This window comes from Phyllobates terribilis, unplaced genomic scaffold, assembly GCF_046119375.1.
Source record: "Phyllobates terribilis strain yellow unplaced genomic scaffold, ASM4611937v1 Scaffold_11__3_contigs__length_659146591, whole genome shotgun sequence".
Classification (NCBI taxonomy): Eukaryota; Metazoa; Chordata; class Amphibia; order Anura; family Dendrobatidae; genus Phyllobates; species Phyllobates terribilis.
The window spans coordinates 433,973,016-433,985,374 of record NW_027362771.1 but is presented as its reverse complement, the minus strand read 5'-3'; the positions used below and the strand labels follow the sequence as shown (position 1 = coordinate 433,985,374).

Genomic DNA, 12,359 nt, shown 5'->3' with positions numbered 1-12,359 from the left:
TACAAATACTGACCAAATACTGAACATATGAAGGTGGCCTTAGTCTGAAACTCTGCAACGTTTCTCAGAAAACAGACTTTTAAAAACAGGGAGGGAGTGATGCGATTAGGATAGGATGACTAGTTGATATGTGCCAATAGAGGTCATATGTCCAGATGCTGGCCCCTGGCGGCTTCTTCCTGCCCCACTCCCCTATACGAACAGGTCTTTCCTTATGTGTGTGTAGGGAGAGACCTGTCAGTGTATTGAAACGGTACGGGTAGAGGCCGCTAGGGTCCAGCTTCGTGGACTTTCATCTGAGACGCATGGTACAGGAATGGATTTTTAAACCCGTTTTCTCTGAAATGATGCGTGTTTCGAGCACTATGAATTCCATGTCATCCCATTTAAAATAACAATTTAAATGGGATCTGTGCTTTCAATAAACTTTGCACAAGTGAATATAAGCAACTTTATAATATATCTTATCGGAAGAATCTGCTTCTTTCTCCACTTAGTCCCCTCGCCTGTCTTATGAACTCACCATTTACTCTGTAGAAACAGCTGAACTCCATCTTGCTCAACACAGATGACAGATGATGTCAATCTACACCTCCTATTATACTTTATGGAGAGGGGAGGGGTGAGGAGCTGAGGGAGACAAAGAAAGATTGTGCTGAGCTTTCTAACAAGGCTTTTACCTCATCCCAGAGTTGGATTCAGATCTGCACTTATCAGTACTGCTGTATAATTTCTTCCAGGTTGCTGCTGCCTCTATTTGTCATCTAACTAAGAATTGAATAGCAGGAATCTCTCCCTGTGCAGTGTTTTGTAGACACCACAGCAGCTAGTCCCACCAGCTCAGAGACAATTGCAAATTAGAGATAGAGCCTGCAGATGGGAATCAGGAATGGGAACAGCTCATTCTGAAAAGTTACTTGAGAATACAGTTACCCTGTAAGTCTGGGTCTGAAGATTATAGCTTACAACCTTTACTATATTTACAATTTAATATTTGGTTTAATTTCCCACTAAATATATTTCTCAGTGAATAGAGTGATAGTATGAATGCACGACAACGGTTTCATTCACTTGTATGATACTGGCAGAACTGTTTTCTAACTGTGAGAGCAGCAAGATAAGGAGCACACTGACAGTGCATTAATGGTGCTGGATTGCTAAATATTGAAGACAATATCTGTCTTCATATTTTAACCCCACGGGGATGAATTTTAATGATTGGGAATAATCTCTTTATGAATTTGTAAACAACTTAATTATCTATCTATCTATATATATGTGTGTATATATATATATATATATATATATATATATATATATATATATATATATATATATATATATATACACACAAATTGTTAGAGATTTTCCAAATCATTAAAATCTAGTTATGATTGGTCTTTATGTACTATTGGGATGGTGATAAAACTACCACATAATGGCAGAACATCATTCTTTCATATATTGTAATAATTTTTTTCTGGTGCTGTCTCTAGATTGTGCTTTCTCATCAGACCACGTGTCAAGCATGTGAGACATATTACCGGTAAGTAATTTTCCTTCTTCTTCCAGCAGACAGATGATATTACAGTCACCGCCTCTTTTTTATGTTGCCCGCTAAATAAACACTTGACTTTACTTCCAAGTAATAATGTCCCTGAGAAGGTTGTGTTGTGAAATACAGCACTATAAGGCTGAAGGTTTGACACATCTGTGACTTGGAAATACAGCACCATATTCACACAGGAAGATGACGTAGATTGTCACAGAGTTGTTCGGCAGATATTCTGCACTTTCTACAAATAAGTATAAGACTAGTCTCACTATGTATATTTTTAAAGGGAATCTGTCAGTAGGATGAACCCTCCTAAGCCGTAGATATTAGCATGTAGGTCATAGGAAGCTGAATAAAATGATACCTTGATATCTGCGATCTGATGTCTTATTCAAGAGAAATCCAATTTTTTCTTATATGTAAATGATCTGCTCAGGACTGGACACTGGATACTGATCTGTAGGAGAATCTGCCTCCAGAGATTATTTTAACCTCTTCACCCCCAGGCGATTTTTTTTTTTTTTTTTCCTCCCCTTCTTTCAAGAGCCATAAGTTTTTTTCTTTTGCTTTTTTTTCCAGCCATATAGCCTTATCAGGGCTTGTTTTTAGCAGGACAAGTACTTTTGAATGACCCCATTTATTCTGACACACAGTGTACTGGAGAACGGGAAAACAAAATCATTGTTGATGCGCTTCCTATTTGCGCGTCTTAAATGCTGCTATCAGTGATTGACAGCAACATTTAACTGCTTAACAGCCGCGGGTGGATCAGAGACTTCTAGAGGCACATGATGGCAGGGAGAGTTGCGGGCTCAGAATGTGAGCCCGCATCAAAGGCTGGGGACACATGGCCGATTATGTACATGTACTTCAACGGTCATGTAGGGTTAAATAAAAGGAGATGTTACCAGTGTGAGACATGTAACTAACACAGAAGAGGAGAAATTAAATTTGTCTCCTTAAAAACACATTTGCTGTAGCTCTCACAGCTCTGCTGTATTGTAACCCTGTCTGCCTGTGAGCTGGAAGCTGAGAGGATCCTGCAGATGTGTCAGGAATAATCACACACAGCTCTGCAGTGAGATCAGAGAGCAGCCATTACACATCACACTGGTAACCATTACACATCACACTGGTAACCATTACACATCACACTGGTAACCATTACACATCACACTGGGAACACTGTGAGCCATTACATATCACACTAGGAACACTGGTAACCATTACACATCACACTGGGAACTCCCCCTTCATGTAAAATGGCTCCGGAGGCAGATTCTCGGGGAGATAAGCATCCGGCCCATAGTCCTGAACAGATCATTTACATAAAAATGTGGATTTCTCTGGGATAAGACATCAGATCACAGATATCATGGTATCATGTTATTCAGCTTCCTATGACCTACTTGCCCTACAGACGGCCTAGAAGGATTGATCCTACTGACAGATTCCCTTTAAAGTGGCAATAGAAGGTATGACCCAGGATCAGTGTTATATGTATGGGGATATGGTAAGTTAAATGCTCCATGTGACACTGGACAAATCTCTTGGTAAATCTTTAATGAATATGTCTCTTAAAAATGACCTGATAAGTAAGATCGCCCCCCTGATTTTATAGGCTACTAACACCCACATGGTTAGAGACAGTAGGAAGACTTACCAGAGATATCTGTTGACATACAGATATTAAAAGCACATAAAATGTCTAATTTGTCTTCTAGATCTCGTGAATGCAGACAAGAAAGCAGGAGTAAGCAGGAAGTACAAGATAATATTTAGTCCTCAGAGGGTAAGCGCCGTCCGCACATCTTCTGTTTCTGATATCCTGCAATCTTTGGAAGTAAAGTGCCACATATTTTTCTACTGTTTTCTTTAGTTTTATACATGTGATATGATTTTGGAGCAGGAAGGTGTCTATGGAGGTAAGTTGGACCCGCAGATCTTGATAATCTGAATTTATTTTGTCTCTGGTAGTGAGGATAATTTATATCAATATTAACCTCTTCCTTAACGGGTGATTTCCTATTTTTGCACTTTCGTTCCCCTCCCACCCGCCATATTTTTTTTAAAGTCGATATCGCCTTATGAAGGCTTGTTTTTTGCAGGAGGAGTTGTACTTTTGAAAGACACCATCCATTTTATCATGTGATGTACTGGAAAGCAAAAAATAAAATTCCAGATCCGGCGAAAGGGTGAAAAAGAGCGCAATTCTGCAGTCGTTCATTATAAGTTAAAATGACCTGGCGCTATGATTCGCCCGGTCTGGACAACTACAGCCATACCAAACATACAGATTTGTTTTTAATTTCACTGGTGAAAAAAGTTAGCAAATTTGTGAAAAAGGAAAAAAAAGTGGCTTTTGTCGCCATTTTCTGAGAGCAATAATATTTTCAATTTTTGCTCAGTGGAGCTATGCGAGGCCTTGTTTTTTGTGTTTTGAGCCAATGTTTTTATTGATACCATTTTGGAGTATATACAATGTTTTGATCACCTCTTACTGTATTTTTTTGCGCTGTTGTGGCAGTCAAAAAAAGCAGTTCTGGCGTTTTTATTTTTTTTTCTCATTAAGCCATTTATCATTGGGATCAATTTTATATTTTGACAGGTGAGACTTTTATGAATGTGGAAACACCACATATTTGTATTTCTCGATTTTTAATGGAGGAAAAGGAGGGATGATTAGGACTTTTGACTTTATTTATTTATTTTTTTCAGATTTAAAAAAAATCACAAAACCTTTTCATTGTATTTGTTATTCCCCTTAGGGGACTTGAACCTGCGATTGTCTGATCGCTTGTGCTATATGCAGTAATACCACAGCAAATATCAGTCTCCTATGAATGCCAGCCACAAGCTGACGTTCACAGGAGTGCCGTTGTGACAGGCACACGGGTCTGCAGCAGACCTCCAGCTGTCATGGCAATACATCGGTGATTTGTGAGCGCTAATGGGCAATTAGAACAGCGCGTCACCCATAGTCGCACAGTATAAAAGCCACTGTCACAGATTGACATTTAACAGGTTGACAGCCGTTGGCAGAGATCAGCTCCACATGTATAATTTTTGAGGCAGATGATGGTTGAATAATAGAGCCATCATCTACCGGCAAAAATTCGGGCTCAGCTCCTGAGTCCCCATCAAAGTTAGGGGGCCAGCATATGATGTAACTGTATGTGATATGTTGGTGAGGGGTTAAAAGATAACAACTATGTAGTGTTATAAGGCAGAATAAACTGTATAAGGATTTACATGTATGAAAATGAGAAAGCCAAACTGGAATATCCTGACCAAAAAAACTGTTTATTTTTTACACAGATGTAACCAGTGATGAATGGCCTTTTTATCTTCTCCCCTTGGATGACGATATCATCAGTATGGAGCTACCAGAATTTTATCGGGACTATTTTCTTGTGAGTATTACAGTGCTATTGCCTCTTCAGAGAGGAAGAGGACTTGAACTCTAGTGCCAGCTATTGGAAGTTGCAATCCTAAAAGTCAATATCGACCCTTTTACGAGCCTTGTCACATGACTTAGGATAAAAGCCAAACCAGAAACTCTATTTGCAGATACGTGTTTCGGGGTGTTGCCTCTCCTCAGTTTCTAGAGGAGCATTGCATGGCCTATAAGTCTCCTTACACAGACATGTCACTCTCCACAAGGGGAGACATTAACTCTTAGATCACAGTCAGAGGCTCCTCATGCAGCCAAATCAGATCTTTTGCATTAAGGAGGGGCATACAACCCAAAACACTTGGCTGCAAATAGTTTTCTGGTTTGGCTTTTTTCCTTAAAGGGTCGATATTGACTTTTAGGATTGCTGTTTCCATAAGGTCGCACTAGTGTTCAAGACCTCTTGCTCTCAGAAGAGGCAATTTGCATTTTTATTTTCGCAGAGGAGCATGGCATAGCCTACAAATCTCCTTACACCTTCATGTCACTGCCCACAAGGAGAGCATTACAGTGCTGGCAAACATGAAATCACCACAATGTATATTATAAGTCAATAGAAAAATCTATCTACACATGATGGTAACATCATTATTCAGAAAACACAAACACTTTTCAATCACACTTGCTTCTTGGTTATCATATCCCTGCTATCCTGTGAAGTATGGAGGAATAAAGAGAAAGTTCATGCGGACCTGCTTGACATTCTGACTTGTTGAACTCTCTCTATAACCAGGAATCTTTTTTAATATAAGTGCCACATTGCCCAATTAAACCATTACCTATGAAATGTAAAGGGGTATTACCGTCTGAGACATTCATGGCTTATCAGAATCATATGTCTGATAGGTGGGAGTCAGTGGGACCTATCAGCAGAATGGAGGTCTTTTTCTCCCCCATTCGGCACGCCAAAGTAAATGCGATCCTGCATGTGACTGTTTCTAATGTAGAATATGGAAATTGCAAGAACAGCTTAGCATTTTTCAACTCTCATAAACTGCACTGGAGAAAGCTACATCCTTCCAGCTTACTACTTTATGAGGAGCTAAACAGGCGTCCAGAGATCCTATTCTCTCACGATGACCACACAGTAGACCATTCGTACTACATCTTTGCTCTCACAGTGAACATGTGAGCAGCCACCAGGCAACAATGTCTGTGCCCTGATGTTGAGGACCACACAGAATGACATCATTGTCTGCATGCTTTTCCCAAGACAACAACTTGTGCACCTCTGGTCTATACTTATACCTGACATCACAACTGTCTGTAATTCTTAGCACCTAAAAGTGTTCTAAAAAAGTCTCCAGGATACTATGGGATGCGGCGACCATGCTGTGATGCTAAATGTAGAAGTCCTATCCCTATATGTAATAAGTGTAATATTAATAATATTAGCAAATATCTCCAATTAGAAATGTAGTATAGTTCTCCTGATAACCTATGTCGCTTACCTCATGTGCAGCCATTGCAGTAGCTTAGGTATCCATGGTTAAGACCACTAGCAGCTAACTAACTGTCACTACATGAGTGGTCATAACCATGGATACCTAAGCTACTGCAATGATGTGCGCATGAGGTGAGCCATATAGCTTATTAGGAGAACTATACTACATTTCTAATTGGAGGCATTTTCTAATATTATTATTATTACACTTGCTACATACTGGGATAGGATCTTGGAGATAGGAATACCCTTTTAAAGCAAAATCTGCTATACAAATCTTTTTTTTTAAAAAACCCTGCTCTTTAGTGATCCCAATGTTTTTTGTTAGTTTCATGGAGTGATGACGCTACCTTCTCCTGACCGCTGTAGCAAATTGCTGGCCTCAGTACTAATGGTAGCTCCGGCTTCAGGTGAACACGGAGGCCAGTGATTGACTGCAGTGGCCACCTGAAGGTAGTCTGAACGCCATCACTGCAGGAAAACTTACAGGACCATCGGAGCGGCAAGGAATGTAACAGGTTAGTTATTTTAATTTATCCTCTGCTTTCAGTCCAGTTTTACACATCTCTTGGACAAGTCCTTGTAATGCTCCTTATAACGCAACTGATTTATGTTACTTCATATCCGATTTTTCTATTGAAAAATGTCCTATTAACATTCTTCCCATACAAGCTCTGCACATGTCAAGCAAACTACATGTAACTTTTGGTGTAATAGTTTGTGCGGTTCTCAGTGCTGCTAACAATGGCCATTGTGGGTGATCTCTAAGAGCCTTCGCTGTCTCATTAGTGACTTGCTGTGTAGTATCTCTGATGGAACATAAAGTCATGGTCTTTTGTACAATTTTAAGGAAGGAGACCAACGGTGGATTGGAACTGTGGTCAAGGCTCTTCAATTGCTGAATTCTATCTTTGGACCAGTGTCAAAGGTCTATGGGATAGGAAGGAGTGCTAAGGTAATAATTTTATTCTAGTATTATGCTTCTTAGGTTAAGTATAGCTGCTTTGGGGCAAAACAGACTCCACATTAGACTCCTGGGTGCAGCTCACATTATATTTAGGCCTAGGTTTTGTTTTATGGCAAGAAGGATGTTGGGGCATAGGGCAAATATATCCACTGGTCTCCATTCACCTGATGGATGCTAAAAAGGTATCCTTCTGTCCACTGTTGGACCAATAGGTATTCGTACACCTTTTTCCAGTAGTATAAAAAATGTACCTTATTACACTTTTCTACACAGGAATCCTGCAAAAAAAGTTGTATATGTGCATGTGTATATATATATATATATATATATATATACACTGCTCAAAAAAATAAAGGGGAAACTCAAATAACACATCCTAGATCTGAATGAATGAAATATTCTCATTGAATACTTTGTTCTGTACAAAGTTGAATGTGCTGACAACAAAATCACACAAAAATCATCAATGGAAATCAAATTTATTAACCAATTGAGGCCTGGATTTGGAGTCACCCCCAAAATTAAAGTGGAAAAACACACTACAGGCTGATCCAACTCTGATGTAATGTCCTTAAAACAAATCAAAATGAGGCTCAGTATTGTGTGTGACCTCCACGTGCCTGTATGACCTCCCTACAACGCCTGGGCATGCTCCTGATGAGGTTGCGGATGGTCTCCTGTGGGATCTCCTCCCAGACCTGGACTAAAGCATCCCCTAACTCCTGGATAGTCTGTGGTGCAACGTGACGTTGGTGGATGGAGCGACACATGATGTCCCAGATGTGCTCAATCGGATTCAGGTCTGGGGAACGGGCAGGCCAGTCCATAGCTTCAATGCCTTCATCTTGCAGGAACTGCTGACACACTCCAGCCACATGAGGTCTGGCATTGTCCTGCATTAGGAGGAACCCAGGGCCAACTGCACCAGCATATGGTCTCACAAGGGGTCTGAGGATCTCATCTCGGTACCTAATGGCAGTCAGGCTACCTCTGGCGAGCACATGGAGGGCTGTGCGGCCCTCCAAAGAAATGCCACCCCACACCATTACTGACCCACTGCCAAACCGGTCATGCTGAAGGATGTTGCAGGCAGCAGATCACTCTCCACGGCGTCTATCATGTCTGTCACATGTGCTCAGTGTGAACCTGCTTTCATCTGTGAAGAGCACAGGGCGCCAGTGGCGACTTTGCCAATCCTGGTTTTCTGTGGCAAATGCCAAGCGTCCTGCACGGTGTTGGGCTGTGAGCACAACCCCCATCTGTGGATGTTGGGCCCTCATACCACCCTCATGGAGTCGGTTTCTAACCGTTTGTGCAGACACATGCACATTTGTGGTCTGCTTGAGGTCAATTTGCAGGGCTCTGGCAGTGCTCCTCCTGTTCTGCAAAAAGGCGGAGGTAGTGGTCCTGCTGCTGGGTTGTTGCCCTCCTACGGCCCCCTCCACATCTCCTGGTGTACTGGCCTGTCTCCTGGTAGCGCTTCCAGCCTCTGGACACTACGCTGACAAACACAGCAAACCTTCTTGCCACAGCTCGCATTGATGTGCCATCCTGGATGAGCTGCACTACCTGAGCAACTTCTGTGGGTTGTAGAGTCCGCCTCATGCAACCACGAGTGTGAAAGTACAACCAACATTCAAAAGTGACCAAAACATCAGCCAGAAAGCATTGGTACTGAGAGGTGGTCTGTGGTCCCCACCTGCAGAACCACTCCTTTATTAAGCGTGTCCTGATAATTGCCAATAATTTCCATCTGTTGTCTATTCCATTTGCACAACAGCATGTGAAATTGATTGTCAATCAGTGTTGCTTCCTAAGTGGACAGTTTGATTTACTTGGAGTTATATTCTGTTCCCTTTATTTTTTTGAGCAGTGTATATATTTCTATTGTGAGGAGCATGTTCTTTAAGAGCAGTCAGTTGACTTGCCTGTATTGTTATACATATTTTTTTTTTACAGATGGCATATGAAATGTGGAAAGATCTCCTTGAAGATGAAGAGAATATTCAAAAGGAGAGAAAACCGGATCTGGGACTTGTCTTCATGATTGACCGAGGTTAGGATTAATCTTGGGAACAGATTTCAGATCTACTGGAAAATGATAGCAGTCTGAGCTTGATTGCTTGAGGGACCATAAGCACATAGCCTATGCTGAAAGGGTGTCCTCTTAAAGTACACTGGGCCAATACACATCAGCATATAGTTTATTATAAATGTATACCATGCTGTATATTTTTTTTTCTTAGAATAGGTGTCAGAGACCAATGTATGCGATTGTATGTGTTTACAGTGGGCATATGTTGGAAGGATGGTGCATGACACCACTCAAAAAATCCAACAAAGGAATAAAAACTTAGAATAGGTTCTCATTTCAGAGGTTTAGATGCTTTATTGGCATTCTGTATTTTCTGACATCAAGTAACCTTCATGATTTGCAGAGTTGACTGTTTAATGTGCGGTCCTGCCAATGTTGTCTTGCTCTTGCAGATGTGGACTACATCACTGCTCTGTGTTCTCAGGTCGTGTATGAAGGACTGGTTGACGATATTTTTCGCATTAAATGTGGTAAGACTAATTTGGTTAAAAAGATCTATGTACACAACATAATTACTTGTATTTATATGTTGTACAGTGACACCTAGGCCCCCGCATAACCATTCAGTCACAATGTTATGATCTGTGAAACTATTGACAAACTCCAGCATTCAGTCCTGCTCATCTGATGAACCTCTCCATGTCTTTATTTTCTTTTTCTTTCTTTCTTTCTCTCCTTCCTTCCTTCTCTTTTTCTTTCGTGCTCTTTTTTTCTTTCTGAATGTCATTCTTTCTTTTTCTTTCTTATTCTCTTTATTTTTTCTTAAGTTCTTTCATCCTTTCCTCTCTTTCAGTCTGTTTCTTTCTTTCCTCTTCTTTTCTTTCTTTTTCTTTTCTTCTCTCGTTATTTCTGTCTCTTTCTAAGTGTTCTCTTTATGTCTTTCTCTCCTTTCTTTCTCTTTCGTTTCCTTCCTTCTCTCTTTCCTCTTTTTCTTGCTTCCTTTTCCTTTCTATTATTTTTTCTTTCTTTCTGACTTAAATTCTTTCTGTTTCCCTTTCTTATTCTTTCTTTTTCTTTCTTTCATTCTTTCCACTTTCTTTTCTCTTTTTATTTATATTTTTTCTTTCTTTTTCTTTTTTCTCTCTTTATTTTATCTCTCTCTTTCTTTCTATTTTTCTCTCTTACTCTTTCCTTGTTTCTTTCTTTCCTTTCGCTCCTTTGTTCTTCTTGGGCCTTTATTTTCTTCCTTTTCTTGGTTCTCTGGCCTATTTCTCTCATGCTGTGTCCTGGAATTCCATGATGGATCAGTATCCTGTTAACTGTTCTTTATTATTCTGGTCACATGCTTTTTTATTTAAAGGGTTACTTCCGTTTCCAACTTGCATGTGGCTGAGAAAGAAATAGATATGTCCAACTCTGAAACCCTCGAGGTGGAGACAGACTAGCTCAACCGTTCCAGGCTGCCTGCTTAGCTCTGCCTCCGGTGATCGGAGCCTGGATGGAGTTGTTATGGTCTCAGACATGAAGGACCGAGACGGGAAAAGCACTTTTAATTTTGCTGGTCCCAAATATCCGACTTTTTACTTTTTTTACTGCATTTCTGTGTTTTTGGAAAAATCTTAATAAATATATCAGTAAAAGGAAAAAAAACATATGATCAATATGGCTATTGTAAAGCAAACTTGATTTCAAGTCGCATGTGTACCTTTAGCTTCTTATTTATTTTATCTTATTATGTTTCAGGAAGTGTGGAATTTGGGCCTGAGGTGACCTCATCCGATAAAAGTGTGAAAATTCTGCTGAACGCTCAGGATAAGGTAACACAATATTTTAAAGAAATTCCTTTTTTCTGAGAAAACCAGTTCCCCAGAATCCTGCTGTAAATCTTTTGTATGTAGATTGGTTCTTGTGTAGAATATATCATTACTTTATTAATGGAAAAGTATAAACCAATGTTAAATAATACTTGAAGCTCCCTTTACTATGAAATGTCATACCCTGCTTGTATCCTTTTTGTTAGGAGTGGTCTTCTGGAATTCCGAGTTCCTCAGTGTTGTGATCTCCTTCACATTCCCTCAATGCTAAACTGTATGTGGCAGATTGAGCAGAAAGCCGTACAATGTACAATCAGCTGTGCTACTTATATTTATCCAGATTATGAATTGAAGTTCTTCATAGTCATTAAATAATGTTCACCAAATCAAGAATTTTGGCAGGACTGGCTGACCCCCTAACGTGTATGGGGGTCGCCCGATTCATCATCGGCAGAGGAGAGGAGTCTGACGGCGACTTTCTCTTTGCTCCCCATTGAAAACACATTAATGTTCAACTGAGCTGAATGTTCATGAATGTGGGGAAGATGGGAGACATATCTCTCAGACGAATCTAAGGTATACAGGAACCATGAAGGGCACTGAGGTGCACTATTATATCATTACCTTTTAGAATTCATGTTTTACTCATATCAGTATATTCAATCTGGGTCGACGATTTTTTTTTCTCACTTTTTTTTTAGTTCTGAGAACATTCAGAAAACCATTCATAGACCTTAATTAAAATCATGTGACTTGCGCACCTTATTAATTTTGTTAATTTCTTTCCACCCATGTTTTATTTTACACGCATTGTTCATGTTACTGAATTGGGGAAGAAGAACGGTGTTACTTTTCATATCCTAGGAAATCTTGGAACACTCTCTCGTTCAATTGAGTCTGTTCCAATGTGCCCCTCAACACAATCTTAGAAAGTTATACTTTATTTTTAATAACCCTTTTAAGGAGACCTATAAGAAATGAGAATAAATGTTTAAAAAAGTGAACAATCATTTTTGTATAAAAGGAATTGTCCCATCTAAAGTACCCTTTCCTGTTTGAGAACCCACTAATGATCAGCTTGTTCATTCCA

The 12,359-nt window shown here is 39.9% G+C and overlaps 1 protein-coding gene across 1 annotated transcript in view; it reads left to right on the top strand.

The window, feature by feature from the left end:
* Positions 1 to 12,359, top strand: part of VPS33B (VPS33B late endosome and lysosome associated) — a 43,201-nt gene that overhangs the window by 6,997 nt on the left and 23,845 nt on the right. Inside the window, exons 5-12 of the mRNA XM_073653206.1 lie at positions 1,497 to 1,546; positions 3,280 to 3,347; positions 3,435 to 3,480; positions 4,874 to 4,968; positions 7,304 to 7,408; positions 9,380 to 9,476; positions 9,908 to 9,985; positions 11,199 to 11,272. Coding sequence (XP_073509307.1) covers positions 1,497 to 1,546; positions 3,280 to 3,347; positions 3,435 to 3,480; positions 4,874 to 4,968; positions 7,304 to 7,408; positions 9,380 to 9,476; positions 9,908 to 9,985; positions 11,199 to 11,272 — 613 coding nt within the window. The remainder of the gene's footprint in view (positions 1 to 1,496; positions 1,547 to 3,279; positions 3,348 to 3,434; positions 3,481 to 4,873; positions 4,969 to 7,303; positions 7,409 to 9,379; positions 9,477 to 9,907; positions 9,986 to 11,198; positions 11,273 to 12,359) is intronic.